General features: G+C 45.5%; 1 protein-coding gene across 1 annotated transcript in view; it reads right to left on the reverse strand.

Moving 5' to 3' along the window:
* auts2a (activator of transcription and developmental regulator AUTS2 a) overlaps window positions 1-26,984 on the reverse strand; it is a 328,394-nt gene that overhangs the window by 137,919 nt on the left and 163,491 nt on the right. The window contains exon 3 of the mRNA XM_076274904.1: window positions 21,843-21,944. Coding sequence (XP_076131019.1) covers window positions 21,843-21,944 — 102 coding nt within the window. The remainder of the gene's footprint in view (window positions 1-21,842; window positions 21,945-26,984) is intronic.

Below are 26,984 nucleotides of genomic sequence, written 5' to 3' on the forward strand. Positions count from 1 at the left end.
CGAGAATCTGGTGGAGTCTGCCGTTTCAGACAGACTGGGGAAGGAGGGGGATAAAGAAAGAGAGAGCGAGAGAGAGAGAGAGAGAGAGAGAGAGAGAGAGAGAGAGATGGGAGATGGAGGAGGAGAAGGAGAAGGGGGGGAGGCTGCACTGTAAAACAGACAGACGGGGCCAAAGACAGGCGATACTCTCCCTGGTCCCCGGCAGCTATAATATCCATCCTTGGCGGTTCGCTTGACATTTACTTGCCCTGCTTTCCTGTAGCTCCCGCTCCCTCCTAACTGTGAGCGCTCAAACTCTCAGGGGTCTGTCAGCCGGGCGAACAGATAACAAACCTGTCAAGGCGGGTTTAGACGGAGGATAAATACAAAGCAAGTGCTGGGAGATGATGTGCTTCAGTGTGCACTGCACTGTGTGTGTGTGTGTGTGTGTGACAGGGGAGGTGGTGGTGGTGGGGGGGGGGGGGTGGATAGAGGAGGACAGGGGATGACATGAAACGCCGCGGGAGGCGGCTGGCGGCTCCGAGGGAGGATGGCCGAAATGTTACCGCGGGGGCCTGAATAGAGGCAGCCACTCAGGCCGATAAGGATCTGTCGGCAGCCATTGGAAATGACTGGCTGCTCGTCCTCACCTTCCATTCTGCTTCCATTCTGCTCCGTCTCTTCTCAAAGGTGGATCCTGCCGCCAAAGGAGTGCACAAAAGGAGCCTTTCTCTCAGGCCAGGCGAGTAGGGTCAGGGGGTGACGAGCTGAGTGGGGACCAGCAGGGCAGCCAGGAGAGTGTGTGTGTGTGTGTGTGTGTGAGTGTGTGTGTGGAAGAGGCTGGAGGGGGCCAAAGAGGCTCTCTTTAAGCTCCAGATAACATTCATGGAGATGGCCTCCCTTGGGGGGTGCTGAAATGTCAAGGCTCCTCTGCCACGAGAGGTGATTTCCATAGAAGGGAAAAGGACATGCAGGAGCAGGACACAAAATAAAGGGGGCTCGGTCAAAGAGCCGTCTGTGCGTAGCCACGCTGTAATGGCCTCTTTTAGCATATCGGCCCGCCAAAGACCAGACTGCACTTTCAGGTCATATTTCCATTTAATGAACGAAGACAGAAATAGACTCCAGAAGGAACAAGAGAATTCCTGTCCGGCGTATTGCCAAGGTATCCATTCATAAGCTTCATATTGATAGAATCTAAAATACACTCACACCAACACACACACACACACACACACACACACACACACACACACACACACACACACACACACACACACACACACACACACACCAGCATGTGCATGAAGACACACAAAGACGTGCATTCTGCCCTTCTCTGATTATGTACCTTTCTCTCCATGAACAAATGGCACAAAACTGCTCCATGCCAATCAACATTAACAGAAAGTGACAGTGGCATCCGAGTGACCATTTTTTCCCTGTCACTTTCTCTCTCTCACTGGCATTTCACACACCATATCTCAGGTGTCCCTTTAATGCTCACTTAACACGCTCTGACATGTTTTTCAATCTCGGATCCACCCAGGAGATCGGCGAGTCTGTTGCATTTATGCAAATGCCGGCTGTTTACCGCTCCGCTTCTGCCCAGAGCTTGCTTAGTGCTGGGACTCGGCTATTTCAAGGTCATCAATTATTCATGCCGTCAATACTATCGACCGGGAGTGCTACATAAACAAATTATGGTGCCACTTAAACACACAACTGTGACTGTGGGGGGAAAGCCTTGTGGAGGGGAAGTGTGCGAAAAAATGAACGACTGCATCACTCAGTCGCTGACATTGGAGAAAGTGTCTAAATGACCTCCATTTGAGTAACCCTACGTTGAGTACTTTTCTCTCTCTCTCTTTCTCTTCTCCCCCTCTCTTTTTTTTTGCAACGCACCAAGTGTCCCCATTCGAGAAGACAATGACAGAAATGTCCTCTACACAGGCTAAAAATTGCCCATCAATTACCCGAAGCAGTGGGGCCTAGCTGTTCAAGCGATTTTTTTTTTGCAGACATTGTTTCATAAAACTGAAACGTCAATACGTCAGACTGCTCAAATGACATGTCATGATGCCATTATGCATGTCTTGCTGCAACAGGCTAAAATGCATGGGGAAAGGGTTAACAATATCTGGTCCCACACTCTGGCTAGCTCAGCTACTTTCAGACAGCCACATGAAATCACTGGCAGACCCATCCCAGATGCTCTGGAGCCGGTGCTGGTGCTGGGCAGTATCTCTCTCTTTCTCTTTCTCTCTCTCTTTCTCTTGTCTCTCTCTCTCTCTCTTTCTCTCTCTCTTTTCAATTATTAAAATGGCAAACTAGTATGGCCATGGCCCAGCTACAGTGAAGGGAGAGAGGGAGAGAGAGAGAGAGAGCCTGCAAGATCCTTTGAGCTCCTATGTGTTCTGGCCGAAACCAATAACAAGAATTTAATTCACAGCTCACAGTGGTGGAAAAATAATAACGCGAGGATAAAAAAATTGACACACACACACACAGACGCACGGACAGACACACACACACACACACACACACACACACACACACAGATAATCACGCACACACAGACACACACACACACACACACACACATACACATATACACACAACAAAAACAGGAACAGGAAAAAAAATTCAAAACATAGCTCAAAAACACAGACACGTTAGCCCCCCTCCCACAAGCCCTCCTCCATCTTTAGCATTAAAACAAGGCAGCCATGCTAACGGGAGCTGTGGGGGGGGAGTTGAAGAGAGTGTGTGTGTGTGTGTGGTGTGGTGTGTGGGGGGTTGTAGAAATGAGAATACAAAGGCCTGTGTTCTCATTTTCAGTGTGAAGGCCCCACCAGGACCGCTGAAACTTGCTTGATTTCCCCAGTCCAATTATATTGCGGCGCAGGATCCTTCCAGAATAGCAGCGAGACGCCGGGGGATCGCCGCCTGCCTAAGCGTGCCGTGCCTAATGGAGTCCCTGAAGTTGACTCCATTTCATTGCTCCTAACTAATGGGCTGTGATGTTTTCCCAAACTGACTGCGGCTCGGCCCCCTGGAAGCTAATCTAGTCGGCACGGTGGAGGGATGTGACCCCCCCCCCCCACACCCCACACCCAACCCCACTCCTTGGCCCCTCAATCACTCCCCTCTCTCTCTCTCTGCCTCTCCTCCTCCCCTTGTATAATCCAGCAACATCATAAAGGCATAGCTAATCACTACATCATGTCCTTTGAAAAAAAAGACGAGAGAGAGATTTCCTTTTTGCTCTTTTTTGGTATCTTTTTTCCATGTCTGTCCGCTTGTTTCGCTTTGCCGCCTCCTGATAACCCCCCTCTGCTTCTTGCTCCCTTTTTGTGCTCATTAGTGTCGCTGAATGACCGCTGATGGCCATCGACCAACCCACTACAACCCAACGCCACCGACCCCCCACACCCCACCACCACCACCACCCTGCACCACCATGCCAGCTCTCGTAGGCTTGCCAGCGCGGCCTGCTGTGGGACATTTAGAGGGCCTTAATTTCACTAGGCATGAGAGAGCGACTGGGGGTGAGTCACACACACACACACACACACACACACACACACACACACACACACACACACATACACACACACAGTCTCTCTCTCACACACACATATATAGAGTCAGACACAAACAAAGATGGTGGCCATGAGGAGTTCAATGGTTCTCCAGCGGCTATGCAAGTCCAAGAGGTAGAAATGGGGAGAAATGGCAGACCATAAATCCAGCGAGATGGGTCCCTCTCCAGTCATATCACAGGCACAGAGACCCCCTCCAGATGGCCTTAGGACAGGCAACTGACATCACTGGCAGAGTGCGGACGTGTGTGTGGAGGGCTTTGTGTGTCTGTGCGTGTGTGTGTGTGTGTGTGTGTGTGTGTGTGTCTGTGTGTGTGTGTGTGTGTGTGTGTGTGTGTGTGTGTGTGTGCGTGTGTGTGTGTGTGTATGTGTGTGTGTGTGTCTCTGCTCTTTGTGTGAGTCAAAGCAAGCCGGTAAAATATTTAATGGTGTGAGTAATATTAAAAAAATGATTAAAGGCTTTTAAAAAGATTTTCTGCATTAAGGATTTCCTTTGCTATCAAATCTAGTTCAGAAGCCACAAGTTTAAATGAGTCGTCCCCTCAGCATCCGTATAATTGCCACTTATTATTTCATAGAAATTGATTTAGGAACGATTTTCTGTCATAAAATTGCCACTTACTGTACCGGGGAAAAGAATAAAGTGCGGGTTGAAAATTTGCAATTATGTCTGTGAGGTTCAAAGTCAGGAGACTGTCGGTGCTGGTTATAGATACTGTAACGCGCTGTTAAATGCAGAGAAATGTAATTAAATGATGTGAACCGCAATAAAGCAGAATAATGCCCCAAAAATGTAATTCCACACGAAGAACGTGTTTAATTTAATCTAAGCCCCGCTTCCCAGCATAACTCATCTAGTCACATAATAAATGTATTGCATTGAGTGTAAAAGGGGGCAGGAGGGTGGGGGTGTCTGGCAATGCAGAGGTTAATTATTTTCCTAATTACCTCTGGAAATGTCAAACATTTGTTTTCCCGCCCTAATTGACAAGAAAATTAACTGAACTGCATTAGTCAGTGAGGTTTGCTCTCGAAGCCATTGTATAATGCTCAGGAGTGTCTCTACATCTGCAATATATAAAAAGCAATTACGGAGCGCTGTTAGTCTGTAGTGGCTTTTAAGTCATTATAAACCTTCGCCGTAAATTCATTCCAGATAAGAGGCGAGAGGCGTAATTATGGGATGGTATGTGCCAGCCCTTATGGCAGCTCTTGAAAGAAGAACATCAGAAAAAAACGCAAAGCCACATTCATCCCACCCACATCTCCAACAGCAGATGCAGCGGCTGAGCTGTGGTGACAGGCGACGCGGTGGCTATGGCGATACCACTTCTATCAGAGCGCCCCGGCGAGATAATCAATATCAATCCCATCCAGCGAGATATTATTACATGCCAGGCGTGCAGTGTCATTACAGGAGAGCACTTAACACAAATCGCTAGTGGCCTGCGAGGACTGCTGACACATGTTCTGTAGTTCTCTCTCCATTCCAACCCTCCAAATCTCCCCTCCCGTCCTCAAGCCACCTGCCTCGTTACCCAGAATGCCTTACGGGTTGATTATTGCACCTTGGCCCCAGGTTTCTATTCCTCCAATGTGTTGATCTCATTTACTAAGGAGATGAGCCTCTAATTGGATGAGGTTTAGCTTCAGAGGGAAAGGCCCAGCCAGGTTAGGTGGCTAATGCCTTTCCTCATGACCCAGTCGGGGCACACGCCCAGGGCAGCTAAGGGGGTTAATCCCACCCCAATCCCTGGCACTCACTGTGTCCATCTGGGAGGAAGACGACTGCTCTTTCCCCTGAACCAGACTTAGGTTGTTCCAGACTAAATAACAGCCAAGTGGCAACATACGTTCACTTGCAGTCGTACATTATGGTGTCAATTTAATTTCACGCAAGAAGTGATTGAGCCAATAGCTTACTATTGCTCCAAATCTGCCATAGAAAATGTTTAAAACAGTGTTAGTAGAGATGTTATTGAATCTGACTGCTAAGACTTTCTCGATCCAAAAAACCCTTCAAGACAAACATGTCAACTATTTCCTTTCTAATTAACGGGAGCAGTCATTTCCTATACGGGGCCAGAAATCACTTAGAGGTTTAATCAGCGTGGGCCCAGGTGTTTTTCAGTCTGTTGCCATCACTGTGCAGTTCATTACACGTCTGCACCACCATATTGGTTTGCTTCTCCCTGCCAGCAGATCTTAACCTGACTACTGACACGAGCTGATAAGGTTACAGTTCAAACCAGTAATCCAATTGTGTCATTGACTAAAGGCTAATTAGCCAAGAGGCCTTAAATAACGCCATTATGGAGCCAGGCCAAAGGCATTCTGAGAAAACCGGTTATTTACGTTCACATGGCGACGTGCCGTCGCTTTCAAAGGATTCCTTGCATGTTTGGCTGGTAATCAAGACAAAAGAGATCTGCTGACCATGAGGAGACTATGTTAAAAACAAGATGCAAAGGCATGAGCGTGTAGTGTGTTATTGATGTGGAACAAGTATCTAAGAAGAGGGAGTTTGGCTGGGTTTACCTGACGTTTGACAGGAAATCATTGTTATTCTGTTAAAGATGTCTTGTGTGGATTAATCTGCAAGACAATTTCCCCCCCTTGTTTTGCCTGAAACATTGCCTATGTTTAGATGGGATTTGAGTCACGTCTCATCAGGGGTGAATGCACCACCATTGAACGCTCTAATCCCCTTAGTGAAATTAAATAAGGAGATGCGCTATCAAGTAGCATCAGACCTGGCATGGTACCATCACCAGATGGACACAGTATAGAATAGCAAATGCCACACCATCGTCAAATATGCAGTACCTGAACACACATACACTGCTCACTTCCGCATACCCAGTGCTTTCAAAGCTCTAATGTTTCTTACTGAAAACAACAACAAAAAAGTGTTTGAAACTAATGGATGTGATCTAAACCCAGGTGTAATTGTGGGCTAAACAAGTGAATTGACTTTAGACAGTATGGATTTACGGTTTAATATTAAAAGGAAAATAAAGATTACTGTTCAATACACATGTGTTCAATACACTTTATGAGAATGAAGGAAGGAAGAATGCAGCTCTTTTCTGGGTGCTTAAAATATCTTATTCCAGTATATTTTTTGCCAAAAATATCTCAAATAAAGAAATCCATTTTGCTTGTGTCAATTATGAGTTGTTTCATAGGACGCAAACACACAAGGATAAGAAAGGCTTGTGCACATAATGCCTTAAAGTAACACAAGGTGAATGTGAGCAGGCTATTTGTTATGATCAAAGTTGTGAGTTCTTTGATCTTGTCCTGGTAGTCAGGATGTATTTGGGCAATTTGGGAAGAAACAAAGAAGTGGAGTGGAGTGGATAAAAGACAGAGATTTCAAGCGCACTACAATGATGCTCAAACTGGAATGCTGCAACAGAGGGTACACACAAAAGATGTAGCAAGCTATAGGGCCCTATTTCCGTGATTATAAACCCGGCGCAAAGCGTATTATTATCCCGATGGAAAGCTTTTTCCTATCTTAAATTCAAATTTTGCGCCATGTGCTTCACTTTTATTAAGCCTTGCGCTCAGGGGTGTGGCAATTAACGACATAAGGTGTGGTCTGGCGCATGATCTGGCGCATGACATCTAATCACTATATTACACCATCTGAAAGCATTATACACCACTGACCAAGAAAAACCTGGTCTATAGCGAAAGGCGCATATAAAGTACAGCTGAAGACACACTGTCACAAAATGTAAGCAGCAACTCCTCTGCAGGACAAATGTCCTTAGGTTTTTTATTCAGTCATTCGAACAGTATTGGGGTGAGTGTTGCTTTTTTCAGGCTATGTTTGCAATGGTAAAGAATGTCACGCCCAAAACACACCCATGACTGATTAAAAAAAACATAAGAGCTGTCTTTTTGCACCAGGCGCCTGACGTTTGATAACAAAACCACCCCGAATATACTGTAGACTGGACAAACCCATAAGCTATTCGCTAGTGACCATGCGTTTTAGATCGCTAAAATAGGGCCCACAGTGTAGTGATTAGTATTAGTAATGCATTCAGTTATGTCTTTGGTAAAGCAATATGACAGCAACAGCATGGAGTTTTTTTGACGATTTTATGTACAATGTAACATTGCGATAAATCTGCTATGGGACCAAGAAAAAAAAAAAACAGTCTCACGTCAGACTAAGTGTCTAGGAACATATTTATGTATACACTGTGTATACAACAGAGGAAATGCTAAACAACCCATCCATTTAAACGCTGCTGTCTTCAAACCTACGAACAAGTGTGGAAACGGCCTAAATGGCGCAGCGCATCTGATTAAGCCACAGGAAGATGCCGGGGCATTGGGAGTGGCGAGGCCAATCTCCGTGAGCGAGGTGAAATGAGGAAAGCTGGTGGGAGGCCGTGGGAGGAAGATGTACTCGTGTGTCATAAAGACCGCACCACCGCAGCCATCCAACGGATTCCTGGGGTCTGACATTGAGATTGCAGATGGATAAGTGTGCCTTAAAACCACATCCCTTGACAAGCGCAGAGAGAGAGAGAGAGAGAGAGAGAGAGAGAGAGAGAGAGAGAGAGAGAGAGAGAAAGATGAAGAAGAAGAAGAAAACAGATTTCTCATAACAGCATCTATTTACTGGAATGGCCTATCTATCCCATGGGGCCAGAAACAAATGAAAATGTTATTTCTCTACTCATGAACTCCTGCCTTCTCTGTCCGCATTTTCACTGCTGGCAATTTCATTCTACTTCCAAATTTGACTTAAGCCCATGACTTGGGGGAAATAATGTCTCCGGAATAATCTTCTCAAACTATAATTCCAGGGGCTTGTTATTTCTCTTTTTGTTTTTTTTCTTTTATCATTACTTATATCATGTTTTTTTTTTCTTTTCTCATTTTGCTAGCAGGCAGTTGCCTTGCGGTTCAAGGGATGGGAAAGAAAAGGAGGGGGGGGGCTGTTGCAGCTTCTGAAATAGACTGAATGTGACATTCACAGCCTCACACATAATGTCTGTCAGAGGAGCGGAGCCTGAATGAGACAGTACTCGCCCCGCACCAAGAAGGAGACAGAGACCAAATTCAGACTGACAGCTTGGTAAAGCGGAGTGAGGAAAAGCATGCATTCAACACTGCCACACTAGCTCAACCACTGGGTCTTTGGTCCATGTTGACATTCCTTGGCCTTTAGAGATGGCACGCCACATTTCACAACAATGTTAGATGTAGAGAATGTCTCACACTGGAAGGGAATGTGTCTCTACTTACAATATACATTCAACAAAAACACTCTAATATGGTGAGTATATAAGACTCGCCTTGCCCCTTGGCATGAACCAAACCGCTGGTCTAGACATTGGCAGGCTTAGACTGCATTGAAAGCCAATAGGCCAGACCACCGTGTTTGTCAGAGGAAGGCTTTGAGGTTAAGGATTTACTGTGTACTTGGCTGACTAGCCTCCTCCACAACAACATGGATTCACAGCACATCACCGCTATGGTGCACCGGCACATCATAGAACATGCTGCAAGCAACTTGCCTCATTCCTAGGGACTGTTGTGCTTAGCCTAAGAAGTAGGTCTATAATAGTGTGTGTGTGTGTGTGTGTCTGTGTGCAATGTATGTGTGTGTGAGCGTACGTGCATATGCATGTGTCTGTGTGTCTGTGTGTGTGTGTGTGTGTGTGTGTGTGTGTATGTCAGGTATCTGTGTGTGTGTGTGTGTGTGTGTGTGTGTGTGTGTGTGTGTGTGTGTGTGTGTGTGTGTGTGTGTGTGTGTGTGTGTGTGTGTGTTTGTGTGTGTGTGTGAGAGAGAGAGAGAGAGAGAAAGAGAGAGAGAGAGTATGCATTTGCGTGTGTCTGAGAGCGTGTGTATACGTATGTGTCTGTGTGTGCGCGTGCGTGTTTATATGTGTGTCTGAAAGTGTCTGGAAGGCCCATCCCTTTCCATTTTACGAGAGGAAGAGCTGTGATTTGAAATCGGGGCTTAGTGTGCTCGGCCTGTTGCTCTCATCCATAAATTCCGCCCAGCGCTGATGGATCCTGCAGGAGGCTTGGCCACAGCCAAGCCACCCGTGAGGGATTTATATACTCCAGCTATTTGTTTGGCAGCGAGAGCCATTAAAATCCCAGGCAGCGGAGGGGATTTAAAGACCAATAACTAATTGCATTTTCATAGCTCCGTTTGCCTCTTCATAAAAGCATGGAATCCAACAAAAAAAACCAATGTCAATCCAATTTAGTTTAACATCGGCTAAGAAGCCATTATAACATGCAATCCCCCACAGTAATAATAAACAAGACGAGTTCCGCATAAAATATAAACAAAAACGAACTCACTGAGATATCTCCTCTCCTTTGCTTATTTTTTTAGATCATATAAACCTCATTATGTCAAGAGAAGAGATTAGCTTCAGTAGCATTAGTGGTGTAAGCCTAATATGTTGACCACTAGACTCGTGCTAGCTGTCTCTCGGGGCTAAATAGCTCTGAGCTTCTCTGGCTGAGCTCTCCCCTGACCCGACGGCTGGTCGATGTGGCCATGGACGTCGCGTCCCGCTGGCTCCTGACGAGCCGCGTTGGCCGGACTCTGCGTCCGTCTGGCCCGGCCTGCGGCGGGGAGGCAGGGAGCGGATGGCCTCCCGCATTAGCCTCCTGTTGGGAGCCAACTGACCGGAGCACAGTGGCGAGAGAGGGGAAACGTGGGAGGCTGTTTAGATTGCCCCCTCTGATTGGCTAGCCAGTTTAGAATGCCCCCTCTGATTGACCAGCCAGTTTAGATTGCTCCCTCTGATTGGCCAGCCAGTTTAGATTGCTCGCTCTGATTGGCGAGCCAGACGGGGAAAGAGAGGATGAGGTGGGAAGGAGGGCTGAGAGGGTGTGATGTCTGCCTGTGAGACCCACTGCAGCAAATCCCTCTCTCTCTCTTTCACCTCTCTCTCTCTCTCTCTCTCTCTCTCTCTCGTTCTTTCTCTCCCTGCCTTTCTCTCTGTCAGCCTTCCACCATATCTATCAATTTTTTCTCTGTTTATATTACTCTACGGCTGCTAGCTCCAGGAGCTGACCCGTGGCTCTCTTCCGACAGCTCTCGGACTCAGAGGTGCTCCCTCTAAGCCACACGCACATACACACACACATACACACACACACACACACGCACACACACACACACACACACACACACACACACACACACACACACACACACACACACACACACACACACACACACAGGTGGGCTACTCCCACAAAATGCATATTTGCCTTTCACATACAATGCATAGTTAATGGCTACCATAGCAAGTGCCATTCAATTAAATTGTAGCTGGAATGACCAGACCCATCAAAATACAAGTGAACAGAACTCAAGCATGGGTAAGTAAGAACACACACAAGAAAACATGAGACATTTACTACACAGTAGAAAGCGCACACGTCCACACACACACACACACACGTCTACACACACACACACACACACACACACACACACACACACACACGCACAGATATGGTTGTGTGGATGTGGTGGGGTGGGGTGGGATGGGTTGTCCCAGGAGAGGTAAGCTGTAGCCAGCAGTGAGTGGCCTGTAATCATGTTTATGAGGGGGAGTGTGAGCGAGCTCCTGGTGGGCAGGATTGTGTTTTCTCGGGCTTATAGCCTGACTCTAAGTGCATTCCCCACCAGGCCATTGTGATTGAAGGACATGCTCCTGCCATGCAAGCCCCACAGGGGGGACGCTACAGTATATGTGATGGGCTTTGTGTGTATGTTGGTATGTGTGTGTGTGTGTAGTGTGTGTGTGTGTGTGTGTGCTGGTATCTATGTGTGTGTGTGTATGAGAGAAAGTATGTGTGATAGGGAGAGATTCTTATGAAGAGTTATTATTGGCAAACAATGCTTATCAGGGTTTCTTATATGCACATGTTCGTGCACATGTACACACACACGCACACACGCACACGCACACGCACACGCACACGCACACTCACACACACACACACACAAACACAAGTATACCTCCTACCCATTAGGCACTCTTATTGCTATGGCAACCAGGGCTCTGTCTTTCTCCTTGGGGCCTGCAGAGTGTGTTAAATCAGAATGAGACCTTTGTTAAGATTCCTCCAGGCTCCAATAATTCAAGGTACCCCAAAGAAATGACTTCACAGTACACATACACAAACACACACTCACAGACACACACACACAAACACACACACTCACAAACACGCACACACACACACACACACACTAACACACACACACACACACACACACACACACACACACACACACACACACACACGCACACACTCAAAGACACAGACACACACACACACACATGCAGGGGATAAAAGGCTGAAGTCTCTCAATGCGGCGGTGAAAATTAGAGTGAGAGAGACAGATTACGCCGCTAAACACTGTAAACAATCAAGATGCAGACAAAGGGGATTTCACAGTGAAAATGATCCAGGGCCATCAGAGCGCCTTCCGAGCGCCTTCAGCGCGCCTTCGTCTCCCCTCCCCTCGCCCTGATGGATGGGGCTCAGCGTTGTTGACTTGCAGAAGCCCTTCTTTAAAAGCGCGCATGTTTGGCACCAGCACAGCCACGCTGGCAGCAGACATTGCAGTAGAGCAACTGAGCAGCATCACACACTCTGGCTGCCATTTTCTCTTGTCTATTTTTTTTATTTCTTCTTTTTTTTGGTCAACAATTAACTCATTGAGTGCCAAAAACGTAATATTACGTTTTTCCTTCCCATGCGTTGAGTGCCAAAAACGTAATATTACGTTTTTAGATTTTTTTTTTTAATTACGAAACTAGACACTCTAACACACCTTATATGTGATTTTGGGAACTCTGTGATGAATGGAAATGAAATATATGACGATCTAAAACTCATGAAAACGCAAGATCTGAATATTTTATCAGGACGTTTGATCTTAACTCGGCTTTTGGTTGGTTGCCGCTTTGTTTCGCATCAGTCACTGATTAGCCTATCAGTGACATGCACGCCACGTCAAAATCAGGTCATTTATTTTCGTGGGTTTATCACTAGGTGGCAGGTCTCGTTAGATCTCTTCCCAGAAACTTTGCAGGCAACACTTCTCAGGTCATAAAAGACGCAATATCTCCATTTCTAGAAAAAAAAAAAACAGGGATTTTGATGAAAACTAGCCACTGTTTAGCTTGGGATTTCTCAGGAACAGAGGCGTGTAGAAATACACGGTTTGCACCCACTGAGAGCTTAAAGTCTCACCTTTCAAACGAGCCATTGTATGTGTTCATAGCTATAACACAGAATATGCTGTGGCTGTACAAAAATCATCAACAATGGTATAGATTGCTGGCACTCTAGGACAAAGCTTCCGAAAACAGCTTGGCATTCAATGAGTTAATATTTTTCACACTGCGTTCAAAAACAGCCAATTACATCAAAAGCAACTGATAGCTGCAAGATGCCAATAGAGGGGAATTCTGCTGAATTTCGGCCATACGTTTTAATTTATGTGCAACCCAAAAATACTATTCAAAGCTGACATAGATAAAAATAACCACTTGAGAGAGAAATGGTGAGTTTGACAGTGCCATGAGTTTCAAAGAACCAGTATATATATGCTATTTTACAGAGTGTAACTACAGAACACGCCACAAGGTTCTTGCCAATTATTATATGATTGCATTTACTATAGCTGCAAATGCATTGCATTAGGGTGTCATCTTTCTGTAAAGGAGTAGGACAACCTAACTAACTAACCTTTAACCTAACTATGGTATTAAAATGTGCTGGCAAACATATTAGTGTCAAAACAATCTCATCTAATGTCCCTATAATAATACGTCAAAGCTAGCTAAAATGGCTTCCACTGGACTTGACCATTGGAGAATGATGAAGATTTATGAGTGTGAGGTTTATCAGTGCTGCGCCGGTTGTTCATGAGCATGGAGCTTTCCTCAGGGCCAGCAGAGAGGCCGGTGAAGCTGGCGAAGGCTGGCGCCTGGGTCCCCTGACGGACAGCTCGCTGTAGGGTAATGACAGCCCAGCAGAGACCAGCCATAATGCAGCCTGAGCGCTCTGTCACCACGTGTCACAAGCTGTTCCTCCCTCTGGTTGCCTGAGAGACAGAACGAGCCCCCACAGGAAGAAGGGAAAATGTGTTCGCTCAGCCACTGGAAGTGCTAATGAGGACCCCGCGGCACCTACGGCGCAGCCTGTAGCTGGCCGATTAATGTGCCTGATTAAAAAGACAATGGGGACGCGACTTAAGACATCCTTCCTCACGGGCTGCGTTGCTGGCGCGCCGTATCAGATGAAATTAGGTGAGCGGGGATGACAAAGCACAAAGGGCACTCGCGAGTTTTTAAACCACATTGGGGAGCCCTCTTCAGAATGGAATCAGAGACAGTGCTATCAGACAACTCGAGGCTCGACAGCAGCTGGGCAGCAGTGAATAGAATAGAACAGCACAAGGCAGAGAGACAGCAGCTTTATGACATGCACTTTGTCAAGCCTGAACCGCTCCATTTCATTAAAGCTGCAGTTGGCAAGACTTTTTTTATCATATTCACTGAAACCGACACTATGCTCCGACAGAACAACATAAATCAGCCGGTTTTAGAAAAAAAAACACGCACTTCTACCTCCACCTAGAGCCTGTTATTTGTTTTGCAAAAATCCACAGCTCCCGGTTTGTCTGGTCCAATCAGAGCAGGGCTGTGTGAGATATGACTGTCAATCACAGTCTGGTGCGCATTGACAAGCACTAACTCGATGAGAGGGTGCTCGGTGGTAGTTGGGGAGTGGCATGAGTGTTGTAAACATTAAACATTTTGGCTAAGTCCCCTCAATCTGTCAGACTTGCCAACTGCAGCTTTAAGTTACATGCAAAACGTAGAAAAGCAAATCTCTTTCTTTCAAACCTCGGCCTGAGAAAAAAGACACACAATTTCCACGTCGTTTCAAAGAGCTGTAGAAAAGACTATGTCTGAGTTTTACTTATCTCGAAGAAATTAAATAATGTTCAATCTTAATTCCCTTTCAAATTACTGACAGGCACCAGTTTTGTGGTGTAGCCCTTTGGCCTATGAGTCCATCTAATCTGACTCTTTAGTGCTCTTGTAGACCTCCCTCTATACACTCACACTGACCTTAAATGGCTCAGCTCAGCTCATCAGATCCAAGCAGCCACGGTCATGCAAAGATAATGAACCAATTATAGGTGCAGCATTCCTGCCTCCCTATCTAAATACCCGTCTCTAAAAAGGAACGTTTCAAATTAGGAGGGAGACCGGGAGGCTGGAGGAAGGAGAGGGTAAGACAGGAGAGAGATAGAGGAAAAGAAGAAACGAGGGAGAGAGAGAGAGAGAGAGAGAGAGATGGGGGAAACGAGAGTAAAACTCATGCAGGCTAATTGATGCAAGCAATTATGACTTTCATGTCCAGGCAAATTGGCCGGCATATCTTTGCTTGTAGGGTACAGTGACCTCATTATTGCTAATGTGTCAAAAAAATAACCATACAATTTGCATGGAGATTTTTAGATGCACAAAGAGGCCTTGAGACCAGACAGAAAAAAAACTATCAGACTTAAAATGGGTTGAAAAGACCTACAGTAGCATCGTTAGAGAATAAAGTAGTACTGTCAGGAAATGCAACTGTGAGAGAAATTATAACCTCTCAAAATATCCTGATAATTTTTTATTGTTATTAATTAATATGACTTTACTGTATTCAACACAAAAATACAAAGCCATCCAGGCCTCTAATAACACACCTTACAGTGGGGTTCAATCTAAAAGAACTCAGTCCACAATATCAGACAAATACTATTCAGGTTTGTGATCACTGGAGCTTTTATCAAGTCACTGTCGGATTACGTCTAAAGAAAGCTCTCAGAACGTTACAGTAATTTTCTTCGGAACTGTTTTGCTTTTGTGCAAATGTAAGACTCAGGTGTATATTTGTTTGTTTGCTTCTTTCTTTCTTTCTAGCTAGCTCTCTCCACACACACAGAGATTTTTTCTTTATGATGACACCAGCCAGCAGGTGCGAAAACGACAAATACATCAGCAAATGGTGGGTTGAAATACTTGATGGGCTCTAAGAGCTGTGAACTGTATTCTATCTTGACTAGGTCTCCAAGGGGACTTCTATGACCAGGGACAGCCATTGCTCTTTCACACAACAGCTGAACAGGAACCGATCATTCATCAACAGCCCCACACCCCAGCCCAAGCCAGAGTGCTAACAACCAGACAATACTAAATAAATGGCAGGGGAGATGCTAGCAAATTAGCCATCACAGCTGGGCTTTTGCTCACACTTTCAGAGGTCTGTTTATTTACTCTGTCGTTTCTTATCACCTGATCTGAGGAGAATTCATTAGCGGCCTTCTGTCCGTGCCTCTCATCAGCCTGACAGAGTGTGCGAGGGGCCCCGCATCAGATTTGACTGACGGCAGCTGACACAGAACACTCAGGGGTCTCGACGTATCTGTCATCTTTCGCTCGTGCACACACACACACAAACACTCCCACAGACGCAAACCCAAACACACATCCATCCACCCACACAAGCACACACACACAGTGTCGATTCTCTGGAAAAAAAAAAAAAACAAACGTCAGAAAACCTAACATGCTGTTTACTCGATTCCAGAGTCCCTATAATTGCCAATTTATTTGATAGGCAGCCGGGTAATGATGGCATTTCACCCCTGCCGCAGAGACTAAACGCCATGTGCGTGACTCATGCACACACACACACACACACCATCCCTCCCTCCCTCCTTCTCCGTCACCACCCACCCCACCTCCTCACCTCAAGTCCTCCCTCTGCCCGAATACCAAGTGTCCCTCACCCAGCCTGAGAGAGAGAGACACTGCCACCCCCACCGCTACCTTCAAAAACAAAAACCCTGGGAGAAGGGGGGGAGGGGGGTGTTCCCGGGAGCTTCAGAGCTCGCGTGCAGCAAGCCGGGGCCAATTTAGCCAGGTTTGGGAGGTTAGGGGCAGATCTGAGGAGGGCTGATGTGTGATTTGTCAGCCTAATGAGGCAGCAGGAAGGACGGGTGAGAAAAAAAAAAGAGAGAAAAGCAAGGTGGAGAAGGATAGAGAAGAGGAAGGAGAGAGTGGAAGAGAAGAGATAGAGGCCAGAAGAAGAGAAGAGAGTGGAAGAGAAGAGGGAGAGAATGGAGATATATGGAAAGAGAAAGAGGACCACTTCTGGCATCCCCTGACCCTGAGTGGCACCAGTGATGAAGGGGTGTGTGTGTGTGTGTGTGTGCGTGTGGGTTAGGGAGGAATGGGGTATCCGTTTCATCTGCTGCTAGGTCAAGGGGTCACAGGCAGAACGGAGGCCTTCATCAGCAAACATCATTAGCTCACGGCAAGTCGCCTTAATGAATGGCCTGGAATCACTCAGCAGTGATACACGCACTTTGATGAGCTTGTAAGAATTTGTGTGTGTGTGTGTGTGTGTGTGTGTGTGTGTGTGTGTGTGTGTGTGTGTGTGTGTGTGTGTGTGTGTATACAGTACGTGTGTGTTAGGAAGAGGGAGACAAGCAGAGAGCCAACATATGTTAAACTGCATGCTCTAAAGGGTGCTTCCTAAATCAACAGCCCCATTCACACGCACCCAGGCTTCTAGTGATAATTTAACGTCCGATGTGTGAAGACAATGCTAAAGTCGAATCTGCAATCACTCTACCTGCTACCTACTGTAGCATTAAACACACATTTCTTCTCGCACGGCTGTAGCATGAAAACAAGCCAGTTGATTAGCAGGGTTGAGAAGTGCAAGGGGGAAGGGGGGACATTTCTCTCATAATTATTTAATGTTTGTGTGTAGCCACAAGTGATAGTGATCACTTTAAGCCTCAAACTGCCTTTAATTGGTGAGCTGATTTTGAGACATTAAACTTCGCTTCAGGCTATGTTCAAGGCAAGCCTCTTGGTTGCTTGGTTGCTGTTTACTTAAGTTCTTAAGCTAACTGCTTTTGTTAGAGAATGACACAAAAGCTATCTAACCTTCTTGTGTGACTGAGGATCGAGTGACAGCTTTTTCAGTATGTACTAGGTGATAATGTCCATGCAGTATCAAATTACTATGTCTACTGCATGCTTCTTTCAAACGTACGCACGTGTCCTTCACAAACCACTGTAAAAATTTGCCAAAAGAAACACAAACCGATGGCACCAAATAGTTCAAGAACATTTTCTTTTTCCTTTGCATTCCCTCTTTTATTTCTCTGCACGCCATCGTCCTCCCTCTTTCTCTCTCCCTCCACCACAGGAATTCTGGCTCTCACCTTGTGTGATGTGTGAAGTGGGCTTTCACAGTGCAGTCAGAGGAGACTTATTGTGTTGCCCTGAGGACCTGCAACGGGGCCCACTTAAAGTGCGACTCTGAAGAGACATGTCAGGCGAGAGAAGGTGAAAAACGAGGAGGAGTGTGTGGTGGGTGGGTGCATGGGGGGGTTAAAAAAGAAAAACGCTCCTAAAACAGCCAAGCTTTCAACAGCTCCCCATCAGAGCCTCAAGGGCCTCTGTTGGAAACTTCTGTCGCAGATCAACTCAGCTTGCACGGCCCTCTCCCAAGATGGCAAGCTTTTAAAAAGCATGGTGGAGGTTGGGAGTGGGGGGGGGGGGTTCCTTAAGTGAGATCAGTGGCTTTTATAGAAAATAAATAAATAAAATAAAGGGAAAAAAACAACCAAGTCTCCAAGAACACTATTTTTCCATGATGCATGTTGTCATGGCTTGAGACAGAGAGGGGGGGGGGGGGCTTTGGGGGGAATAGTTGAGTGATATTGAGTGATACTCATACGTTTCGATGACAAACAAGAGGACTCAACACATTGTTTGCACATTTGCATGAGGCTGTATTTCTGGGCTGGATGCCATTACTCTTCAATGACCTCAGCCTTGGATGCCATACACGCAGAGAGAGAGAGAGAGAGAGAGAGAGAGAGAGAAAGAGAGAGAAAGAAAGAGAGAGAGATGGGTAATGTGTGGCCCCTGTGGGACGTGTTACACTGTCTCCAGCAGCACTAGGGCGAACTGTTAAAAAGAAAAATGATGATCTTTCATCCGTGCATTATCTGAAGTGGAGCCATTTTGGCCGTTGTGATATGTAATCTGACTGCGATTGGGGGGAGGGAGGGTTAGAGCCCTTTTAAAACGGGCCAGATCAGATGTCAAAGAGAGGATATGAGACACCCATTCACTTTTGCCTGCAGGCTTGTTCAGCTTTCTGAAGAAACATAACAAAAATAAAAAAAAAAGCAAAAAACACTCAAACTGCTCTCAACCTGCATGCTCTCCACACTGCAGTGTGTTGGGCTGCAGACAAACATGTTTGGCTGTCTGGATGGAAAACACCCAACCGTCTTATTTTAATACACACCGTTAAACGTAATGGTCATTTGCTTGATATGGTGCAATAGTGTAACTGTCTATCACTCTTGGGCTACAGACAGATCAGTGCTGTGCATGAGACATGTGAGCTGTCATCATCCATCTCAGCACACATCTGCAGCTGCTCACCTGTGCTGTGGGAAGATGCTTGTTGTTTACCTTGGCTGCTGCCCCAGTCTATCACTTTTCTCCACCTCCTCCCTATCTCCCCATCCCTCCTTCCCTCCCTCCATCTCTCTCTCTCTTTTTTTCTCTCTCCGAGCCTCACAGCAGTATGACGAGCACCAGCAGGTATCATTTCAATTTCTGATGTCAGCATCAAATTACTTATTTCATTTCATGCCTGGCCAAGCGTCCTATAGCTACACGGCGGAGCCGCTGCGCTCCGATCGTTCCACCCTGTCTTTTCCCATGACTTGGCCCGCTCACCGACTGACAGCTCTAATTACGCACGATATCCGATAGGTCTGCCGCCGAAAATCATAAAACCACGTCTCTAAGAGAGACGCCACGGATGGAGCGGCAGGACCAAATTCCCCTTGACATTCAGCCCCCTATCGCCGGGCAGATTAGTGAGTTTGCCAGGGTACAGGGGAGCCAATAATACTTCCAGGAAGCTATTACAGGTATGCAGAAGTCAATAGGGTGAGGAGGGCAGTAGACAATGTACTATGTGTCATGTACATAATGATGCCAAATCTTTTATAACAAAGCAGGAGTGAAAAGACAATATATTCTATTTTCCAAGCACTCATTCTTTCTGGTGCTTTGCTACTCAACAGTGGCCCTACTGGCTCAGGGACTACCAAGGTTACAGGGTAGCCATGTGAAGGATCAGTGGACCGATCTAAACTAAGTGAAGATAAATACACTGAACAAAAAAAACATTCATTGTGATTAAACACTGTATCTGGCAGGAAAAGACATCCTTCACTGGCGTAACGGTAAAAAAAAAAAAAAGATGAGAACATTTTCTTTTCTCTCTCGCCCACTGTTTCCGTTAAGACAAACACAATGGAGAAAAAAAAGAGATGGGATGTTTTTCAATTTGTCACCTCAAACGCTTCCCTGTCTTCAGAGGGGAACAGAGGGGTGTGGACAGCTCCGATAGCACTGCTCATTTGAGAGCACTGCCAAGAGCAATAGCAGTGCGGCACGCAGCTCTGTCACGCAGGAGGCCATTGTTCTCCCATGGCCTCCTGCCATGTCAGTTAGGGAGATAATGCTCATCTTCCCAACCACAATTTTAATATAAGCCCACAGCAAACTCGTGGCCAATTACTTTACAACCATACTCTGTACAAATTGTTTTATGTTGCAACAGATCCTACCGACTACCATTGTGTACTGAATTATCTATGAGGTTCTGCAGCCAAGGGGGAACAGATGACAATCCTACAAACTTACCTGTAACAGTAAGAAGAAATGCATCAACATGAAATGAGTAAAAAAAACATAAAAATAAACCTTGTTTGGTGTAGTAAGATAGAACAGAAGATAGAATCTCTCTTTGTCTACACGGATGTGAACACATAATAAAGAGGAGGAAGCATATCATAACCTTATCATCAACCAATGTCATGGTTTAACAAAGCAATAAACATCTGTAATGAATCACATTTAATATTATTTATCTCATTTGTCAATGAGTTGTCAAGCTATGGCAACAGCAGTTAGTTAGTTGTTGCTGTGAAGACAGAATCGTCTGGGAACAGATGTGAAGACATGAATTAGCTCATTAAGTTCTCAGAAAGTTCTTTATCATCTTCTTCTAGGTTTTAATTGGATGTTTATGAAGCAGATACCATAGGACAGAAGCTTCAGCAGGAGATAATTCTGCCATAGTTGGGTGAACTTACCTGTTTCATGTTCCATTACTGATATTTTGTTTTCCTTCTCTCCACAGTATAATATGTGTATCTATTGGTGTATAGCAGGTGTGTGGATATCTATCTTATCATGATCTGTTTTATGAGTGAGAAGTTCTATTTATGCAAACTAGCGGGCTAACTGCAAACCATTTATCTTTTTTTCAACTAACTGAACTGGTGTCTTATTTTCAGGATGTTAAGAAGTAGTCTCCGGTTCAACAGCAATATATTCAATACATTTAACAACAAGGTCTCTAAGGTAATAAATATGAAGTGTTTTACAGTCTGATATACTGTGTAAAAATGTTTGCGAAGTTCATTAAGATATTCAGATAGTCAGCCAGACTTGCATGTGATTGGTCTAAGACAGCAACTAAGACACTATTGTATTAAATGAATAACTCACTCTTGGTGTGAAAGCTGACTGGGCAACAGAAGCCTAATCTATTAATATTGGTGTTCCAAGTAGTTGTATAAAATATTTAACGACCCAATGTATGTTCAACAAACAAAATTGTTCAAAAAAGAATGTGTGAACAATGTAATGTTATCTAACAACTGTGTCTTACCTGATGTATGCAAGTATACACTTTCATATATTCATGAAAGGTGTCTTTTAGCTCTTATATGGAATTTATTTATTCAGGGAAATTTGACTGAGCCCAGAGAGCGCTTTTACAGCAAAGCCCTGATCATTGTACAAATAGAAACATCTATGGAATTTACCTTATGCACGTACTGCATTTGTAGAGTATCTGTTTTTGTTATATCTGACAGTTAGTAAGCCTACTGGTTGAAGATATACTGTAGTTTTGGGGAGTTATGGTGTTAGGTAATGTGAAACTGTGTTCGAAGTTGCATGTATATTTTCTTATAGTATTTGTTTTGACCTGTGACTCGGTGTGTTACATGTTCTATAACTGCGTTGTGGCCGTGTGTGATGCTCTTGTGTGACTTACGTCTGTGAGTCTGTCTCTGGAGCTACTCCTGATGGACGGCTTGGACTCTCCGCTGACGCTCTCACTGTCACTGTCCTTACAGTTGTTCTGCCCTGGCTTCAGCTGGACGCGCGCGCAAGAGAGAGAGACAAACAGAGACAAAAAGAGATCAGGAGGAGTAATGAGGAGGCCCCACAGAGGATTAGAATGTTTATGTTACGAGGAAGACATGATGGGGTCACCGCTGTCTGCTGTTACTAATATGGCTGCAACACAGATGAGCGTGCACCTGCATGCACACCTGAATATACTCACATTACACCTGTGTGTCCAACACACACACACACACACACACACACACACACAAACAGCTTTTTCTGTTTTGCTCTGGTTCTAAGCCTATGCTTTTTTCACCGTTTCACACATATCTCTCCCTTCCATCAAAAACATCCCCATTCCTGTTTCTTTCCCTCCAGATGCTGTGCCCATACAGTGGGCAGAGACTCCCAGAAAGTGTCCTCTCACAGATGCAGTGGCCATTTAAGACACCAGAAGTATGTATGGGTGGTGGTGGTGGTGTGGGGGGTACCCTAGGGTTAACCCTAGGGGTGGGGGGTACATGGGAGTGATGCCACGATCCAAACACATCTAAACCCACTAAAGAAAATAATCTCCGTGATGACGTCTGTCTGACTCCCGGGACCCCGGGCGACTGTCCTCACCCAGGGGACGGCGATTTATGTCCGTGTCGGGCTCTTACTCTCACACTCTCTTTTCCAGGCGAGGGCCACCACGCTGCGTCCTCCGCCACCACCACCACCACCACCGCTGCTGCTGCTGACGCCAAAGGCTTGCAGGCTCCATTTCAAAGTGCATAAAAAAGCCAGTGTTTTTACGAGCGGGGCTGGAGCGGGGCTGTAAACGGCAGGAATGGCACCTAATAGAAAAAGCAGAGGACGGGCCGAGGATCACTCCGGGGCCCTTTATGGCACTGGAGCATTACATCTCTCTCTCTCTCTCTCTCTCTCTCTCTCTCTCTCTCTCTCTCTCTCTCCCTCCCTCTTTCTCTCTCTCCTCTTTCTCCCACACTCTCTTCGTCTTTTGGCTGCCATCTCCAGCTAGGAGGACCAGGTTTCGGTGTCAGAAAATGTGAAAGGAGAACACTAGTACAATTCCGTGTCAAAGATGAAATGAACACAAGGTCTCAAAGACATCCTGTTGAGTATTTTACAGTATTTTACTCTGTACTACACGCACTCCTGAAATGTAGTATTTGACTATATCCTGACAGACGGTGAATAGTGAATAGCCACAACAATGTCATTATTAACAGTTGTGTGTTCTGGTCTGTAGGCTGACTCCTTCTGAGTCCAGTACTCTTGCCCTTATACGGTAAATGCCTCATAAAAGCGGCGGCTGTAGACGGAGAGTGAGGTGACGAAGGGGACAAGGAGGAAGAGTCCCTCCAGTTAGGCCGGTAATTAAAATGAAACTGTTCCCCTTTCTAGGGCCATTAGCCGAGTGAAAGAGAGCGTCTCCTAGGGAGTATTCTGGCACATGGAGAAGAAAAGAAGACACAGCGGTGGCATCAGCCAACGATAAGGAGAGTTCCAGCACACAGACCACAAGGACCTGGAGGACAAGAGAGGGGGGTTACGCAAGACACAACTCCAGAGAGAGACTTCAGGAAATGGACAGAGGAAGACTAAAGAGAGAAAAAGCTAAAGAGAAAGACTGAGCTAGGGGGAGAGAGATAGATAGATAGATAGAGAGAGAGAGAGAAATAGAGAGAAAGAGAGAGAGACAGAGAGAAAGAGAGAGAGAGAGAGAGAGAGAGCTGGGGGCGGGGGGGGGGACCCACCCCAGAGGAAGGGCTCTACAGAGTGATAGCACTAATTACCTCAGACAGGGCCCTCTTTAAATAGAGGCCTATTTAAGAGAGAAGCATTACCATTAGATTCTTCAGCACACCCCTCATATTGCCACCTCCCACCATGCATACTCCACATTACACATTCAGTAAGGAAGAACACAGACAACTCTATCAGTGTGAACACATTGATGCCAATTTAGCATGTACTACACACACACACACACACACACACACACACACACACACACACACACACACACACACACACACACACACACAAGCACCTATAATCTGAATTAACAAATTTAGGTTAATAATGGTATACTTTACAGAAGAAGTGGTCTGCATTGCCTAACAAATTATTCTATGAGCGCTATCCACAATCTGAAGGCTAACGCGAAGATCATTGGACAAAATGACAAATGGTTACACTTAACCTTCATAATGCAGCATCTTAACATTATTGTGCTCCATATTGCTGTGCAAATTGATATATGGATACCTGCTGAGGTATTTTAACAGGACAGTGGTGGAGGAGCCATGTCTGACAAAAATTCCATCATCTGCTCCTAGTATTCCTAACTGATCATTTCACAGCCATTGATTTCGTTATGCATCAAGAAAGCATGTAATTTCAACTGGCATCTAAAAGCTTTACGTGAACGACACTCATAACCCCTTAACACAATCAAAATCAGACATCCATCCCTGCTAGATTGGGGCTGCAAGGCAAAGCAAATGGGAAGTGAATTAATGCTACGCAAATGTCACCCGAGACAAGGAAAATAAGAAGCTAGCGCATCAAAACCCTGCTAAGCACTACTGACTGGGCTGATCAAAAAATATCAGTGTGTGAAATCTACTTTGTATTCAGGCGCGGTCAGGGCAGCTCACAGACACACATCTCTCTCTGACTCTCTCTCTGAAAACCAATCCAATGTAGACTAAATCATCTTTCATGGGTGCTAAGGGGCCTGGCCCCTGGTCCGCTCCGATTTGCTGACGCGTCCCTCAGCTTGTTCTGTTTAATTTCTCTTAAAGCCCCTTAAATTGTTTCAAAGCCATTCGAAGGCTCTCTTTTGTGAAGCGCGATGAGATATTTCTCTCCTTTTTTTTTACACCCTCCTTTGATTAATGGACGTGTTAAAGCGCGAGGCAAAAGAAAGAGAGGGACCGGCGGTCATAATACATTACCGTCATCAAAAAAAAGGAGAAGGAAAAAAGAGTCTCGGCCTAAGATTGGTTCACTGTGTCAGGGGATAAATCAAACGAATAAAGCAGTCGTGTAAAAACTTGGACGCGCTCTCGAGAGCAATCACTCAGGCAAGGCAGCGACCTCAGATGCTGATTCTTCATTACCAATCCAACATCCCACATCATCTCTCCCCAACTACAGACACAAACACAGCCACACTGGCCTGAAGTACACAACAATCACTGTAATAACATGAGTTCATGCCTGTAATTACTACCACAGATGTGTGTGTGTGTGTGTGTGTGTGTGTGTGTGTGTGTGTGTGTGTGTGTGTGTGTGTGCATGCATGCGTGTATTTGTATATTTTTGTTTCTCAAGCTTGCGTAATGTTGCACAGACTTTTGACTATATCGGTAGGAGACTTCAGACACTCTGTTTGAACTCTCTCCTGATGACCCCGATGACAACGTGTGGGTTTGGAGGAGGCACCCAACCCGCCCTGCCAGAGCCGGATGGCAAACATATGGTTTTAATATTCCAGCGGCTAATTTCTCCACAATTAAAAACACAGCAAGACATTAGCATCTAATGAAACATTTAAACTACCAGTAAGTGCATCTGCCATCAATTGCGGCACAGTAAGGTCTTGTTTTCCCTCGATCTGTTCTGTGTTAGGGGAGAATACCCCCACCCCCAACCCCCACCCCTCCGCCTGGATTTATTGAAGTATAGAATTAACAACTGTTTTCAATAAGCAGTCAGCATGATTCTCTGGCAGCGAGTGAGCCCAAACCTCCACGCTATTAAAGATTAATTTATGCCGCCACAGCTTTGATGTGAAGCACTTGGTCTCGATTTTCCCTTCTCCTCCTTATTCGTCTATTTTTCTCAACCCCCCCCCCCCCCTCTGTCTCTCTTTCTTTTCCAGTTTTCCAGGCTTTTTTGTTACTTAAAAGTCAAACCCGACCTGTTCAGGTTTAACCCTCACTGTTGCTTGGTGGCAGAAAAGTCCCAGAAGGCTGTTTTATGGTCGCGCTGGATTGTCTTTTCTTTTTCAGTTTTTTTTAGCAGTGCAGTAATCACATAGCACTTTATGAACAGCAGACAGAGACCCACTGGAAAGGAGAAAAAGGGGATGTTGAAGAAGACAGAGAGAGAGCGAGAGAGAGAGAGGGAGGGAGAGAGAGAGAGAAAGAAAAAAATAACAGCCTCTCGGCACAGCACAGCTTTTGACTGGGTATCAAAGATGGTCGTAATGTTTTCCATTTTTCCGAGCGCGCAGGGGAATAGAGTGAGATAGCCTACCACTGCCATTTTAATTCACTGCGGCTCTTACTGCCATACATAATGCAGTCCACAGATATGCTTCCACATTCAGATTTATGGCCTTTCTACACAAACACTCTGGGCTAAGCCCTTGTTGCCTATTAGAGGGAATGCACCAGGCGTACACAAGCTAAACTCTTCTTTATGACCACTGCACTTCAAAAAGCAGCTCGCACCTCCAAATGGCTTTCATAAGGCTTTGGTAACAGCTGAAGTCAGAGAGAGAACTCCACTACTGTTGAGTTGAACTGGAATAACTCAATCCATATAATGGGCTGTTACCGAACAACATAAACACATACCACACAGCCTAACAGCGCTGGCAACGGTAAATAGCAGCGCATTTCGGGAACTTATGAGCACTGAAGGGCTGACAATTTGGCGAGACATGAAGCTAAGAAAAAAGTCCCGTTCAGGTATCCAGACCTCAACGTACAGGAAGAAACGTTGCTATTTAACCCATTTACTCCTGAAATGCCTGCTAAAAACGCCTATAGAATCCTATGGCATTCTAGACTAAATAACTTTATTTCCTGAGGGTTTTCTGAAAGCATACTAAAAATTCAGTCAAGTCAATGTCTACCAAAATGTAATATCTAAGCCTCTGTAGCACCTAGCAACATGAAATAAAAAGCATGCTGCGCTACGCAGCATCCAGCGGGAGGGTCAATGTTGCGCTACGCAGCATCCAGCACGAATGGGTTAAATCTAGTAGAGCCTTCCTAAATAGTGGGCCCAGTGTGGAAACGAGGCAAACGGAGGGCGTCAC

The sequence above is a fragment of the Alosa pseudoharengus genome, unplaced genomic scaffold (genome assembly GCF_046254945.1).
Source record: "Alosa pseudoharengus isolate Yale_2024_CS ecotype anadromous, Long Island Sound unplaced genomic scaffold, YU_APseudo_1.1 YU_APseudo_1.1_scf_8, whole genome shotgun sequence".
NCBI classification, from domain to species: Eukaryota; Metazoa; Chordata; class Actinopteri; order Clupeiformes; family Clupeidae; genus Alosa; species Alosa pseudoharengus.